This window comes from Alexandromys fortis, unplaced genomic scaffold, assembly GCF_014885135.2.
Source record: "Alexandromys fortis isolate MF-2015 unplaced genomic scaffold, M_Fortis_MF-2015_v1.1 scaffold_193, whole genome shotgun sequence".
Lineage (NCBI taxonomy): Eukaryota > Metazoa > Chordata > Mammalia > Rodentia > Cricetidae > Alexandromys > Alexandromys fortis.
In genome coordinates this window covers 1,599,612-1,613,811 of record NW_026068083.1, presented here as the reverse complement: position 1 = coordinate 1,613,811, position 14,200 = coordinate 1,599,612, and the positions used below count along the sequence as shown (strand labels likewise).

General features: G+C 42.9%; 2 protein-coding genes across 8 annotated transcripts in view; both read right to left on the bottom strand.

The window, feature by feature from the left end:
* The window catches only part of Ttc28 (tetratricopeptide repeat domain 28), a 460,167-nt gene extending 458,414 nt beyond the window's left edge, over positions 1 to 1,753 (bottom strand). For both annotated transcript variants that reach the window (XM_050122047.1, XM_050122048.1), the window contains exon 1: positions 1,577 to 1,753. In XM_050122047.1, the coding sequence (XP_049978004.1) occupies positions 1,577 to 1,660 (84 nt within the window). In that variant the 5' untranslated portion in view covers positions 1,661 to 1,753. The remainder of the gene's footprint in view (positions 1 to 1,576) is intronic.
* A 4,452-nt stretch (positions 1,754 to 6,205) lies between these two features.
* Positions 6,206 to 14,200, bottom strand: part of Chek2 (checkpoint kinase 2) — a 44,649-nt gene continuing 36,654 nt past the window's right edge. For all 6 annotated transcript variants that reach the window (XM_050122059.1, XM_050122058.1, XM_050122060.1 and 3 more), the window contains 2 exons: positions 8,335 to 8,415; positions 6,206 to 7,043 (listed from right to left, as the gene is read on the bottom strand). In XM_050122059.1, coding sequence (XP_049978016.1) covers positions 6,957 to 7,043; positions 8,335 to 8,415 — 168 coding nt within the window. In that variant the 3' untranslated portion in view covers positions 6,206 to 6,956. The remainder of the gene's footprint in view (positions 7,044 to 8,334; positions 8,416 to 14,200) is intronic.

Below are 14,200 nucleotides of genomic sequence, written 5' to 3'. Positions count from 1 at the left end.
GGAGGAGGAGGAGGAGGAGGAGGAGGAGGAGGAGGAGGAGAAGAAGAAGAAGAAGAAGAAGAAGAAGAAGAAGAAGAAGAAGAAGAAGAAGAAGAAGAAGAAGAAAAGAAAGAAAAATGTAAATGTTTACGTGTCTCAAAATAACAAAAATTCTAGAGGACTATCTTCAAATAAAAAAATTGCATTTTTTTAACTTTGAATTTTTAAATTTATTTTATTCTCTGCATACGTGTATGCTTGTGTAAGTGTTGGTACACCTGTGAGGAAGTCAAAGGACAACTTGTCAGAGTCCTTTCTATCCTACTGTGTGGGTCCCAGGGATCCAACTCAGATGCATGGTGGCAGGAACCTTTACCCACTGAGACATACCCCTGACGCTCAGAACTCATTTTACTCTGGCCAGGATATTCAGACATGATCCTTTATACTAATCAACACATACCTTGCTTTTTCTCAATTACACTGGAAACACCACTTTATAGACAGTCACAAAAGTTAACCTGGAAGCAGAGAAAAATCATACACAAAATAAAGCTGACAGATATTTCTCTCAAAAGGCACATGCAGGCCGGGCGGTGGTGGCGCACGCCTTTAATCCCAGCACTCGGGAGGCAGAGGCAGGAGGATCTCTGTGAGTTCGAGACCAGCCTGGTCTACAAGAACTAGTTCCAGGACAGGCTACAAAACCACAGAGAAACCCTGTCTCGAAAAACCAAAAAAAAAAAAAAAAAAAAAAAAAAAAAAAAAAAAAAAAGGGAAAAGGCACTTGCAGTAGCTCAAGTGTTCCTAGGTTGCAACTCCAGAGTCATTTAGTTCTGCAAATATTTACTAAACATTTACCACATGCTAGGCACCATGCAGAAGTAAAAACAGAGACCAGTCACAACTTCGAGGGCTTGATAAAAATTCAAAATCTCCTCTGCCTTGAGAAATCAGTTTGTACGTGTTTCTTGGCACAGTGTGTGGCCTATATTTTAATAAAGTGCTCCAGATTATTTCTATACCATGGCTAGTTAGTGGCTTGGACAAACAAGCAAACAAAACAAACAAAAACCCAAAAAGCAAGAAAACAGCACAGAGTTCAGGGAGAAAGACTGCTCCAGCCAGGCAAAGTAAATTTCGCTCAGCATCTTTCACGCTGACACACACCCAACCAACGGACCTAAAGCTTTCCAGTAATTGTAGGTGGTGAGGCACCAACAACCTCGTCGCCTGCTCCCTACCATCAGCACCGGGGGCAACACCTGAGCCTGCGGGCGTCGGCACCGTGCAGAGAGACGGGCCGGGTGCCCCCAAGCTGTCCCGCTCCGAGGGGGCGGGGCCGAGGAAGAGGAGGGGCGGATCTTAGGTGCCCGCTGCATTCCAAGCCCCTCGCGAGGCACACACAGCCGTGGAAACTGAGGCAGGCGGGCAGATGCCGGGACGGGTCTGCCTAACGGTTCGCAGCGGGGTTCGAACCCCGAAGAGCGGGGGCCTCTACCTCCAAGTCACTCGTCAGCCGCCGAGGCCCGGCCCGGCTTGCACCGACGGAGTTTCACAAAGAAAGTCTCCCGGCCCGCGCCCCGCTCACACTCACCGGCGCCGGCGGAGACTCAGGCTCCCGCCGCCTGCGACTCCGCGCCGAGCCGGGCTCGGGCGCCAGCGTCAGCGGCTGTTCCATCCCCGCGGGGCCCGTCAGCGTCCGCCCAGAGCTAACGGTCCCGCCGGCTAGGCGCGCGCACCGCTCCCGCGCGCCATGTTCCCGCCGTGCCGCGCGCCGCCGAGCGCCCCCGCCCTCGACGCGCACGCACCGCGCAAGTGCGTGCCCGGCCGAGCCCTCCCGAAGCAGGGGTCGCTGTTCCCGGCTCCGAGCAGCCGCCCGCCGCGCTGCCGACCACCCGGAGGGCACCACGCGGGGCCGGGGCTAGTGAAGGCGGGCGCACCAGTGCTCTCCCTTGGCGGCTTAGAATCGAATCTTCAGAAGCCCACCTCCTGCATCCAAGCACTCGGCGGCTAGTCCTCACTAGGTGGCTCTCTGTAGGCGAGATCTAGTGTTTTGAGCGGTTAAGAACCGAGATCCCTAGAAAAGATGCAACGCCTACTCTCCTTAAAACCATGAATTTATAGGTAGTAGTGGTGGCGCACGCCTTTAATCCCAGAACCCTTCAGGGACAGAGGCAGGCGGATCTCTTAGTTCGAGGCCAGCCTGGTCTACAGAGCAAATTCCAGGGCAGCCAAAACTACACAGAGAAATCTTGGTTCGAAGAAACCTAAAAGAATATTGTGGAGCCCTGGTTGCTCTTCCAGAGGACCCTGTTCAGTTCCCAGCATCCGCATGGCAGCTCACAACTGTCTGTGTAAAAGTAAACCTGCTGGCCTGGCCTGTCACCTGGATACCCTGTCACTTTAAGAGACAAGCCCCGCCCACTCCCAATTCCCCGCCACCCCCCCCTCATGCCCTTCTCACCCTGCCTGCTAGGCAAGCAGATCTCCTTTCCAATTTGTATCCCCTTGATCTCCCTTTGATGTCTTATTGTTCTAACTAGGACCTCAAGAACTATATTGAATAGATATGGAGAGAGTGGACTGGACAACCTTGTCTTGTTCCTGATTTCAATGGAATTGCTGGGAGTTTCTCTGCGTTTAGTTTGATGTTGGCTGTTGGCTTGTTATATATCGCCTTAATTATATTTAGGTATGTTCCTTGCATACCTGCTCTCTCCAAGACCTTTGTCATGAAGGGATGTTGTATTTTGTCAAATTTTCAGCATCTAATGAGATGATCATGTGGTTATTTTTCAGCTTGTTTATATGGTGGATTACACTGACAGATTTTCGTATGTTAAACCATCCATGCATCTCTGGGATGAAGCCAACTTGGTCGTGGTAGATGATGGTTCTGATGTGTTCTTGAATTTGATTTGCTAGTGTTTTATTTAGTATTTTTGCATCAATCTTCATGAGTGAGATTGGTCTGTAATTCTCTTTCTTAAAATATTTATTTATTATGTATACAAGATTCTGTCTGTATGCCTGAAAGCCAGAAGAGGGCGCCAGACCTCATTAAAGATGGTTGTGAGCCACCATGTGGTTGCTGGGAATTGAACTCAGGACCTTTGGAAGGGCAGACAATGCTCTTAACCACTGAGCCATCTCTCCAGCCCCTGTAATTCTCTTTCTTAGTATTGTCTTTCTGTGGTTTGGGTATCAGGGTAATTGTAGCCTCATAAAAAAGTTTGGCAATGTTCCTTCTGTTTCTATTGTGTGGAATAATTTGAGGAGTATTGGCATTAATTCTTAAAGTCTTATAATTCTGAGCTGAACCCATCTGGTTCAGGGCTTTTTTTTTTTTTTTGGTTGGGAGACCTTAATGACTGTTTCTATTTCTTCAGCAGTTTTTCAAAATATGACCTGATGACCCTCTGTGTTTTCTCCATGTCTGTTGTTATGTCCCCCTTTTCATTCCTAATTTTGTTAATTTGGATATTCTCTCTTAGCCTGTTGGTTAGTTTGGATAAAGGTTTGTCTATTTTGTTGATTTTCTCAAAGAACTCTTTGTCTTATTGACTCTTTGTATTTCTTTCGTTTCTATTTTGTTGATTTCAGTTCTCAATTTTTATTATTTCCTGCTGTCTAGTTAGTTCTCTTAGGTGAGTTTGTTTCTTTTTATTCTAAAGTTCTGTTAATTCACTAGTGTGGGAATTTCCCAGCTTCTTTATGTAGGCATTTAGTGCTATCAACTTTCCTCTTAACACTGCTTTCATTGTGTCCCACAAATTTGGGTATCTGTAGTCATTTTCATTGAATTTTAGGAAGTCTTTAATTTCTCCCTGTATTTCTTCCTTGACCCATTGATGATTCAGGCGAGCACTGTTTAATTTCCATGTGTTTGTGAGTTTTCTAGAATTAGTATTGCTGTTGATTTCTAGTTTTAATCTGATAAGGTACATTGGATTATTCCAATCTTTTTGTATTTGTTAAGGTTTGTTTTGTTACTGAGTATGTGGTCAATTTTTGAAAAAATTCCATGAGGTGCTGAGAAGGTATATTCTTTTCTGTTTGGATGGAATATTCTATATATGTCTATTAAGCCCATTTGAATCATAACATCTGATAGTTCTCTTCTCTGTTCATTTTTTGTCTGATTGTCAGTGGTGAGGGGGAAGTGTTGAAGTCTCCCACTATTAGTGTGTGGGGTTTAATTATGACTTAAGCTTTAGAAGTGTTTCTTTCATATATGAGGGTGCCCTTGTATTTGGGGCATAGATTGAAATTTCCTCTTGATGGATTTTTCCTGTGACTAATATGAAATGTCCTTCTTTGTCTCTTTTGACTGATTTTAGCTTGAAGTCTATTTTGTTACATATTAGGATAGCTACACCCGCTTGTTTTTTCCTCCATTTCTTTTTTTTAAAAAATAGTTATCCATCTACTTATTATGTATACAATATTCTGTCTGTGTATATGCCTGCAGGCCAGAAGAGGGCACCAGACCCCATCACAGATGGTTGTGAGCCACCATGTGGTTGCTGGGAATCGAACCCAGGGACGTTTGGAAGAGCAGGCAACGCTCCCAACCACTGAGCCATCTCTCCAGCCCCTTTCCTCCATTTCTTTAAGAGAATTTCTCATTTAATAGTTAAGAATTTCAAACATTCTCTTGAGGTTAATTTTTAGATCATTTTCTTTTGGTTCATCCATATTTGGTTGTTTAGGTCTTGCTTTTGTAGGATCTTTGTTTTACTGGTATTGTGTTGCTCTTTGTGGTGTAGCATGTGATCTTAACTTTTCTACTCATCTTTTCCTCTTGGTGTGGTTGGAGCTGTCTGAGATTCTGTTGAATAATCTTCTAGGTGCCAATGAATCCAAAGCTTAGATGGTTGTTCCTCGTGGTACAGTCAGTGTCACAGTTCTAGTTACCCTCTGGTTATTCCTGTTCCGGGAGGTAGCTCAGTGCTCCTGTGCTTTGGTCTGCTCCCTTGGAGTTTGCTGTCTCAGGCCTACCTTGACCTCGGCTGCTGGCTTTGATCTGTTTCTGTAAATCTTGGTCTGCATCTCCTCCTGCAGACGTCCCTTGCTTGGAGTTGGACCTGTTGTGGTAGAGACTGCTGACTCTGGATCTGGTCGCTGGCTCAGTCCTGATCAGCCTGTGTCCCAGGACTAGGTTTGCTCCTTGCTTCTGCTCCTGGTAGAGCTTGTTCTGTGTCTTAAGTAACTGGTTCAGTCCCACTCCAGTTCTGATGGAGATCGCAGACTGGCTGACTCTGAGTCAGGTTGTTGGCTCAATCCTGGTCTGCCAGTGTCCCAGGACTGGGTTGGCTCCCAGGGCTGGATTTGCTCCTGGCTTCTGCTCCCAGTGGTGCTTGTTTCCCCTCAATCACCTTCTTACAATTTTGGGAAAAATTAGTATCTCAATGAAGCCCAAGAGTTCAGAGATGTAAACCATTAGGTCTGAGGATAACTTCTTCATTTCATTTGATTTTGAAACAAGAGTCTCACTATACAGCTCAGGCTGCCTTGAACTCACTAACTTGCTGTTTCTGCTTCTCACAGGGATAGATTGTAGAAGGCTGATATGAATTCCAGACTGGCTTATAACACTAGGAGCAACATGCCTGCCTCCACATAGGCTCCTCAGCAGCCACTACATCCACCCAACATCACCATGCCCTTTCCTTTCTAAGGGACTTAGACTTTTGGTAGTGGGTAGTGGTAGTGACAGGGTTTCTCTGTGTAGCTCTGGCTGTCCTGGAACTTGCTCTCTAGACCAGGCTGGCCTTGAACTCAGAGATATGTAGTCACTACCCTGCAGGATTGGGACTTTCTAAGGCATCTTTAAACTTTCTATTCAGCTTGAACAAACTAAAACCAGAGTGATGTCTTGAGAAGCCAGACAGGTGACAATAGTCAAGGTAAAGACCCATATAAAAACACAACAACTTTTAACATTATTTTAGAATATTTTCTTTAATGTTTATGTGTGTTTGTGTGCATGAACATGTGGGGGGGGGGGGGCGGGTTAGCCACAGAAGCCAGAAGAGGGCATCAGGTTCCCTGGAACTGTAGTTACATGGGTGCCAATAACCTAACTTGAGTACTCTACAGGGGTGCTCTCAAACACTAAACTATCTTTCCACATAGCCCACCTAAAATTCTTTTTTAAAGAAAAAGGTATTCATCTAAAGTGCTATTTGTGAAGTATAAGTCCAGAGGCCAATTTCCACAATATGTTGTTGTTTTGTTTTCCCCACAGTTTTTAATTGTGTATTATAGGAGGCAATCATGACAAGCTCAATAGAGGCCCAAGTCTCAGGAGTTTACCCTGAGACAATACTTGGTTATGAAAAAGACCACAAACTGAGAACACCCAGGCACCACCCAGGAACAGACCATCCAAAAGAAATTCCCAAAGTTCTAACAGTTGTAGATAGGATCATCTGCCAGCACACCCCCACTGCTTTTCACCAGGACAAATGTCAGCCAAGCAAGGGTCCTGAACCTTAGAAATCCCTCACCCCGACCTTTGCTACTACGAAAAACCAACCCTAAGTAAGCCAACTCTCCAAATACTCCAATATGATAGACACATGGAGAGCCCAAGTTTGCAAACTTGTGTAAGAATAAGGCTCTTTGCTTTTATATACAGGACTCGGTCTCCTAGTTAGTTATGGGGGGACTCCATGATACATAATAGTATCAGTGATGGAAAAGCAGTCATTCTCACCATTAAAAGACATAGCCTTAAAAAAAAAAAAAATTTTTTTTAAGTGGAAAAGACAACAGCAGTATGAAAAAAAGCACATTTCTTCCTTTTTTTTTTTTTCCTTTTTGGTTTTGCGAGACAGGATTTCTCTGTGTAACAGCCCTGGTTGTCCTGGAACTTGCTCCGTAGACCAGGCTGGCATCAGACTCACAGTGATCCACCTGCCTCTGCCTCCCCAGTACTGGGATTTAAAGGCATGCACCACCATTTAAGTTCAAACCAGTTCATCACATACGGCGCGGTACTTTCTGCTCTCAACATCTTCCACTTCCCGTTCCAGGGGCCGCTTTCGACTGGAAGGCTTGAAATAAAGCAAAGGGAGAAATGTTCAAAAGAAAAGCACGGCTCCTATCAAAACTCCTCATAGCGGTGAACTGGGGGCATTTCATGGGAAATGGTAAAGATCAAGAATCACTAGTGGTCATGACAACTGAATCCTCTTAATACACCTCTGGAATTAAGATGCTTATCTACTCTGCCTGGTGATCTCTAACTGCTAATGTATGTTCAGTTTTTTATTTTTTGTTTGTTGTTTGAGTTTTATTTTTTGCCTTACAGGGATACAAAATCAAGTTCAAATTTGGATCTCTCCTCTCTCTAGCACGATTCCAGGTCAAGCATGATTCGGGGTCAGGAGTACCAGGAGAGCTTCACACACCATTGCGCCACAGAGATTGGAGTTATTAAAGGAAGTTTTCATTTAAAAATGCCTCCAACTGAAGACTGAGTTCTCCCAGGATGTGAGCACCTGTAAGCTGAAGAACATCTAAACACAGATAGCAGTAGCACCAACAGCTTCTCTCAGCCATCATCCCCTGACCTGTGTTAAAGAGGGCTTGCCACACACTGAGTCCTGCTCGACCCCCAGCACAATATGCAGAGGGGACCTAATCTCTCTCACAGTCACAAGCTTTGCTGTTTCATGGGAACAACAATCTTTTCTGTCATAATTTATTTTCCTATTTATAAAAACAGAAAAAATAGCAAGGAAAAAGGAGCAAGATCATTGACCAAAGCATAACAGGACAGAGATGAATAAGCATACTAGTTTATGCTTACAAAGAACTTTAAAAGAATGAAACTGCAATCAAGAAATCACCACAATAAAACTCATTATCTTACTAACCGAGAGAGAGAAAACCATCGTAGACTGCCTGCTCAAGTTTTACATTTCTCTAACAGGGTATTCCACCTTGCCATGAAAATCTGCAGCTCCAATCCATTCAACACAACCTGCATTATTAAATCTTCCAGAGCTGCAGGAGACACTGGCTTGGGCTGGAAGGTTTGCTTAAACAGCATATGCCCCAGGTTCAATCCCAAGTATGGCCAGCAAGTAAAAAATAAGTATCTACTATACTATACTTGTAAGGTAGAATACCACTACGTAGACCAAACTGATCCATGACTCCCATTCCCCTGCCTCTGTCCAGATTCAATGTCCTGCCTCCATTTCCTAAGTGCTGAGATTATTTATATGTGTATGTTACCAAGCCTGTCATTAAGCACCTGCCACTGCACGGAATCTTCAGTCATCAGAGTTGCTCGTCAGAGATTTAATTCTAGGCTATACAGTACAGTCATCAAAATACCTGAGCGGGAGTCAGGGGGAGGGCCATCACATTCTTCTCCCGAGCCAGTAGATCCTGAAATTTTCTCTTCATGCACTCATCCTGTGAAGAGATCAAAAAGCGAAGGCAGGCTACATATGAGGGAAAGCAAGCTCCTGGAGTGACAGCCCAAGGCTGCCATCCTAAAAGCAAGCCTCGTGCATTTGCTGAAGTCTTCTCATGAAGGGACTATGACTATTTACCCCTCCTTTCCCAGAGTAGTCAGTGCTCAGTAAGCACTGGCTAAATCAAACCCAAGGGTCATGGGCTCAGAGTTAACCAGAGAGGCAGACCCCCAGCTATGGTTCAGAACTAACCCTAAACCATGAGTAGTTGACAGTGTGCCACCTTGAGTCGCCACAGAAACAAACCCTTCCTGCTACAAATACCACCAATTACCTAGGAAATTCACACAACAGGAAGTGTCAAGCAAATTGATAGCAGTACCTTAAACTACAAACCTCAAGCCCACATCTTACAGTAATAAACAGGACCAAACACTGGAGATGTGGAACGCGGTGGCATAGCAAAGAGCACTCATTTCCCAGGGTGCATAATTTGCTCCAAACTCCCTAAAGGTAAAATCCCGCAGGGTTTGAGGCCTGGCATGTAGAAGCCCTGACAGGTAGCCTGGCACTGCCTCCCGTTTTCAGAAACATAAAACGAAATCTATCAATGGAAAGATGGGTTCCAGGTGGAGGCTGGAGAGATGCTCGAAGGAAGACACGAGTTTGGATCATAGCACCCACATCAAGCACCTATAATTTCAATACCAGAGGGTCTACTCTCTCTGTACTGCAATCAAACACACACAAACCCACACAGCCTCACTATGTAGCCGTGGCTGGCCTGGACTCACTATGTAAAGCAGACAGGCCTTGAATCACAGAATCTGCCTTCATCGGCTGTGCTGGGATGCCTTTGATGTAAGCACTCAGGAGGCAGGTGGTTTGTATGTCTGAAGCCATTCTGATTGACAGGATGAGCTCCAGTTAGACTTTGTCAGTGCCACACACTAGGGGTCATCTTGGAAGAGTGGATTCAATTGAAGAGTGGCCTCTGTAAGATTAACCTGTGGGCATTTATGTAGGGCGTTTTCTTCAATAATGAGTGAGATGGGAGGACAAAAAAAAAAAAGCCCAGGTGGTGCCACCCCTGGGCAGGTGGTCCTAGGTTATATGAGAACGTCAGCTAGCAAGCCACAGAGCAGGCCAGTAAACCACTCCTCCACAGTCTCTGCTTCACTTCCTACCTTCAGGATTCTGCCTTGAGTTTCTGCCCTGACTGACTCGGTGACAGACTGTGATGTGAAAGTGTAAAATGAAACACACACTTTCCTCTCTAAGTTGGTTTGGTTGGTATTTATCACAGGAACAGAGAAACCAAAGTAGGACAGAGATGGAACACACAGAATACAGAGCCAGATTTCAAAGCCTTGTGTATTTTCTCACAACATTTTTCTATCTCTATTATGGTATCTAGGATGAAATGCTTCCAAAATGAGCAGTTCTGTCAAGATGGGAAATTCCCAGTACCAAAGGACAAATAATGGGCTCCTCTCTATCTACTAACGGGAAGCAGCACTTTCTGCCATCCCTGTCTTACTAGTTACTCTGAATGGCTCACAGAGTACCTGTCTTGACAGTATCAACCTTGTAAGTACCTTCTCCATGGCCTTAGGATTTAATGCAGAATCACTCCTGAAGTGCACCTACCACTATGTACTGCATTGTTCTGTACAGCAAGGCACCTAACAGTGTTTGAAATGTGAATTCATTACCTGTGCTTTGAAGGAGTAAATGAGTAAACAGAAAAACCACGTGGAATGCCACTGTTATTTACATAAGTGCCCCCAAGCCCTATGTATTAAACGCTTGGCACCCAACAAGAACAATATTGAAGGATATGGAGCCGTTCAGGGTGTGGGTGTGTGTACAGGTTGGGCACTCACATGTACACATACCTGATTGGGATTTCCCCTATTAATATGTTTTATTACCATTGGTTAATAAAAAAGCTGCTTTGGCCTATGGCAGGCCAGTATAGAGCTAGGCCAGAAAACCAAACTGAATACAGGAGAAAAGAAGGTAAAGTTAGGCAGACAAATTGTGACTCCTGAAGGAGAAAGATGCCAGAACCTTACCAGTAGGCCACAGCCTCGTAGTGATACACAGATTAATAGAGAAGGGTTAATTTAAGATGTAAGAGCTAGATAGAAATAAACCTGGGTCATTGGCCAAACAGTGTTGTAATTAGTTTCTGTGTAATTATTTGGGTCTGGGCAGCCGGGAAACAAACCACAGTCTCTGCTTACATAATGATGCCCAATGTAGGGCAACGTATATCCACATAAAGCCAAAAAACCTTTCAAGAAAGGTCTTCTAGAACCACAGAAATGGGAGTCAATTGGAGCTTTTTGGTAGCCACATATTTTCAGATAGGCTCTGTTTGCTGGTGGTGAGCAGAGGCAAGGCTCCTTTAAGAGAAGGCATCCTGATTCAGCATTAGCAGGAAAAACTGTGTGGTTTATGCTGGCTACATGGCTCTGGCTCTTTCAAGAGTTTCTGCTACAGAGCACCTAAATGGGGTTTGTGAGCAGTGTGCTATAAATTGCTTAATGATGACAAAGACCCACTGCATCCCTGGAGCTGGGGTGATGAGCATGGCTTGCAGGGCTGGCGGTGAACATGCCTATGTCATGTGTGACTAGGTGAAATCAACAGGCAAAGCAGCAGTGTTAGTCCTAGCTACGTAGCTTAGCATTTTAAGAGGAGTTCCTAGTCAGAACAGAATTATAGATACACAATAAAGACAAATTCAGACACACACACACAAAAAAAAGACCTCTAAATAGGTCAGTGTTGGATAAATGTACTTGGACTTAGGAGAGAGAGAGAAGAGTACAGTCATAGATTAAAGGAGTAAAAACAATAAATACTAAAAAGTAAGAGTAAAAAAAAAGCCACATAAAGATGGAAAATACACAGAGTCTGGGTCATTTATAGTATTATGTTATCTTTAAATTTTTCCACAATGAATGAACTAAGTAAAGAGAGACATTTCATTGTATGGCTTGCTATGCTAAACCAACATATATATGTTAAAGGTATCTGGACTTCAAAATTTGAGTCTAAGGATATATTAATTTGAAAAAGAGATTCTGTTTTTGTTTTCACAGAAGATGAGAACCTGTGGATTCCTTCTAGGCTAATGTGGCTTGATAAAACAAGACTCCCTAAAAGGTCTTCATAAACCCTAAAAATATTTCACCTAACAAACAGCAAAAAGCAGTTTGGAAAAAATTACACCCAAATTCCCACCATGATCGTTTATGTTTCTTTTCATTTAAAGGGGGTTGATTACAAATGGTTAAATGGTCACAGTCAACATCTTTCTAAAAAAAAGGGGGTGGGGAGAAATGATATAAAAATTAATACTTTGCATTAGTACGGATCTTGGTCTATTGAAACAAATTGAAGGTTGATTTGGTTGCACTGTGTTTATGTATTTCTGTTCTTGTTTTGTACAGCTCATTTAAAGTGTAATGTATAGTTAAGAGATACAGATTAATAGTCACTTATAATAGTTAAATTTTTAATTATGTTAGGTTTTCTAGATATATATTTCAGTTAAACAGATAATCTTCAACATGCCAAAGACCTACAAAATGTGGCATTTGAAATGTTTTGTTAATTTAGAGATTTTCATGACAATGAGACACATCTGCTCCTGGCAGTACCAATTTACTTCAGAGATGCTGGGCACTGAAGAAACTCCTTATGGACTTTGCTATCTTTGTGGCAAGATTAGCCATTTGAGCAATAAGCTACTCTTGCTTGGACTGCTTGACAGTATGCTGTGTAAAGTGGACATTCAGGACCCATAGGAAAGGGACCAGTGAGCTTTGACGGACTGAAAAAGGTGGGGTGGTCCTTCAGAATTCCTGCTTCACAGAAGAAACTGCCAGATACTCTGTAGGACACAGAGGAAAGCAACTGACAAACAACCAATATAGATGGACATTGTTTCAAATTCCCAAATTCATGGAAAAGTCTGCTGTATGCTATGGATGGGCCTCTAGGTTGAAGATGGATGCCCCAATGTTACAGAAGAACTTTGGGTGACTGTCCAGGCAATGAGATGTCTCTGTTAATAGAGTTTTGGAAGTTGCTTACAAGGTTACTTCCTGTTTACTTAGGTAATATATCCTTGTGGGTCTTTGATGGAGCTAAAGACAGATAGTTATAGTTTTCCTTAGTTATAATAAAATATAAATTAGATATTAGAAATATTGTAACTATAATTCTTGATTGATAACTGTTTTACGTTTATATATGTAATTTTACTATGTTAAAGTTAAAACCTTGCTTTGCATTTAGACAGAAATGAAGAGCTGATGTGGGATTCCCCTCTATATGCTAGGAATATATTTTATTACCACCGGTTAATAAAAAAGCTGCTTTGGCCTATGGAAAGCCAGAATGGAGCTAGGTGAAAAAAACTAAACTGATTGAAAGGAAAAAGAAGGCAGCGTCAGGTAGATGCCATGCATCTGCTGAAGGAGAAAGATGCCGGAACCTTACAGGTAGACCACAATCATACATAGATTAATAGAAATGGGTTAATTTAAGGCATAAGAGCTAGTTAAATTACGCCTGAGACATCAGCCAAACAGTGTTGTAATTAATATAGATTCTGTGTGATTACTTGAGTCTGGGCAGGCAGAAAACAAAGTGAAGTCTCCATTTACACATACCTGATGAGGGATTCCCCTCTGTAAGCTGTGAACTATTGCTTAATGAATAAAGCTGTACTGGCCAGTGCCTTAGCAGAATAGAGCAAGGCAAGAATTCCAAGCAGACAGAGGAGGAAAGAAAGCAGAGTCAATGAGATGCCATATAGCCACTGCAAGAGGCAAACACACCAGAACCTTGCCAGTAAACCACGAGCCTCGTGGTAAAATATAAAATAATAGAAATGGCTTAATTTAAAATTTAAGAGCTAGGTAGAAATATGCTTAAGCTATTGGCCAAACAATATTGCAAATAATATAGTTTCTGTGATTATTTCGGGTCTGGGAGCCCAGGAAACAAAGAAGCACTCTCCACCAACACATACCCTCACACACATATCCATAATTAAAGCAAATATTACCAGGTCTTCCTCAGACATGCTATATATGCTTTGGATGTTAGTCCTCATCTTTTCTCTTGTTTAAGGGTCTCTTGTTGCCATCACTGTGCACAGTCAAGCTGACTGGACTGTGAGCTTCAGAGGAGTCTGCACCCCCAACCTCTCAGATCCTTGTTTGTGTAGGACAAGCCATCTCCTCAGAGCTTCTTTCTCTCTTTTCTCACATCAGTCATGGACTAAACCGCCAAAACTTAGTCAAAATAAACTTCTCTTTATAAGTTGATTTCTCTCATGTAATGTGTTACAGTAACAGAAAGCTAATTAACATAAATGTCCTTCTAGACATTGTTTGGTGTGGCCAGAATGACCTGAGGCTATGTGCATCATATTCACAAGCTATCAGTCAACAATAAGTTGAAAAAGAATCTCAACATTAGCACAAGTGGCAAGATCTATCTGTAAATCTGTGAGAAGTCGACATACATTAAGTCACAATATCCCTCAAAGGGAAGTAGGAAGGACTCTTCTGTTTTATTAAAGTTAAATAGAGCTGGGCAGTGATGGCACGTACCTTTAATACCAGCACTCAGGAGGCAGAGGCAGATGGATTTCTGTAAATTTAAGACGTGCAAGTTCCAGAACTAGCTACAAAGCTACAAAGAAACCCTGTCTCAAAAAAAACAAAACAAACTGAAATAGAAAGTATGAAGAATAT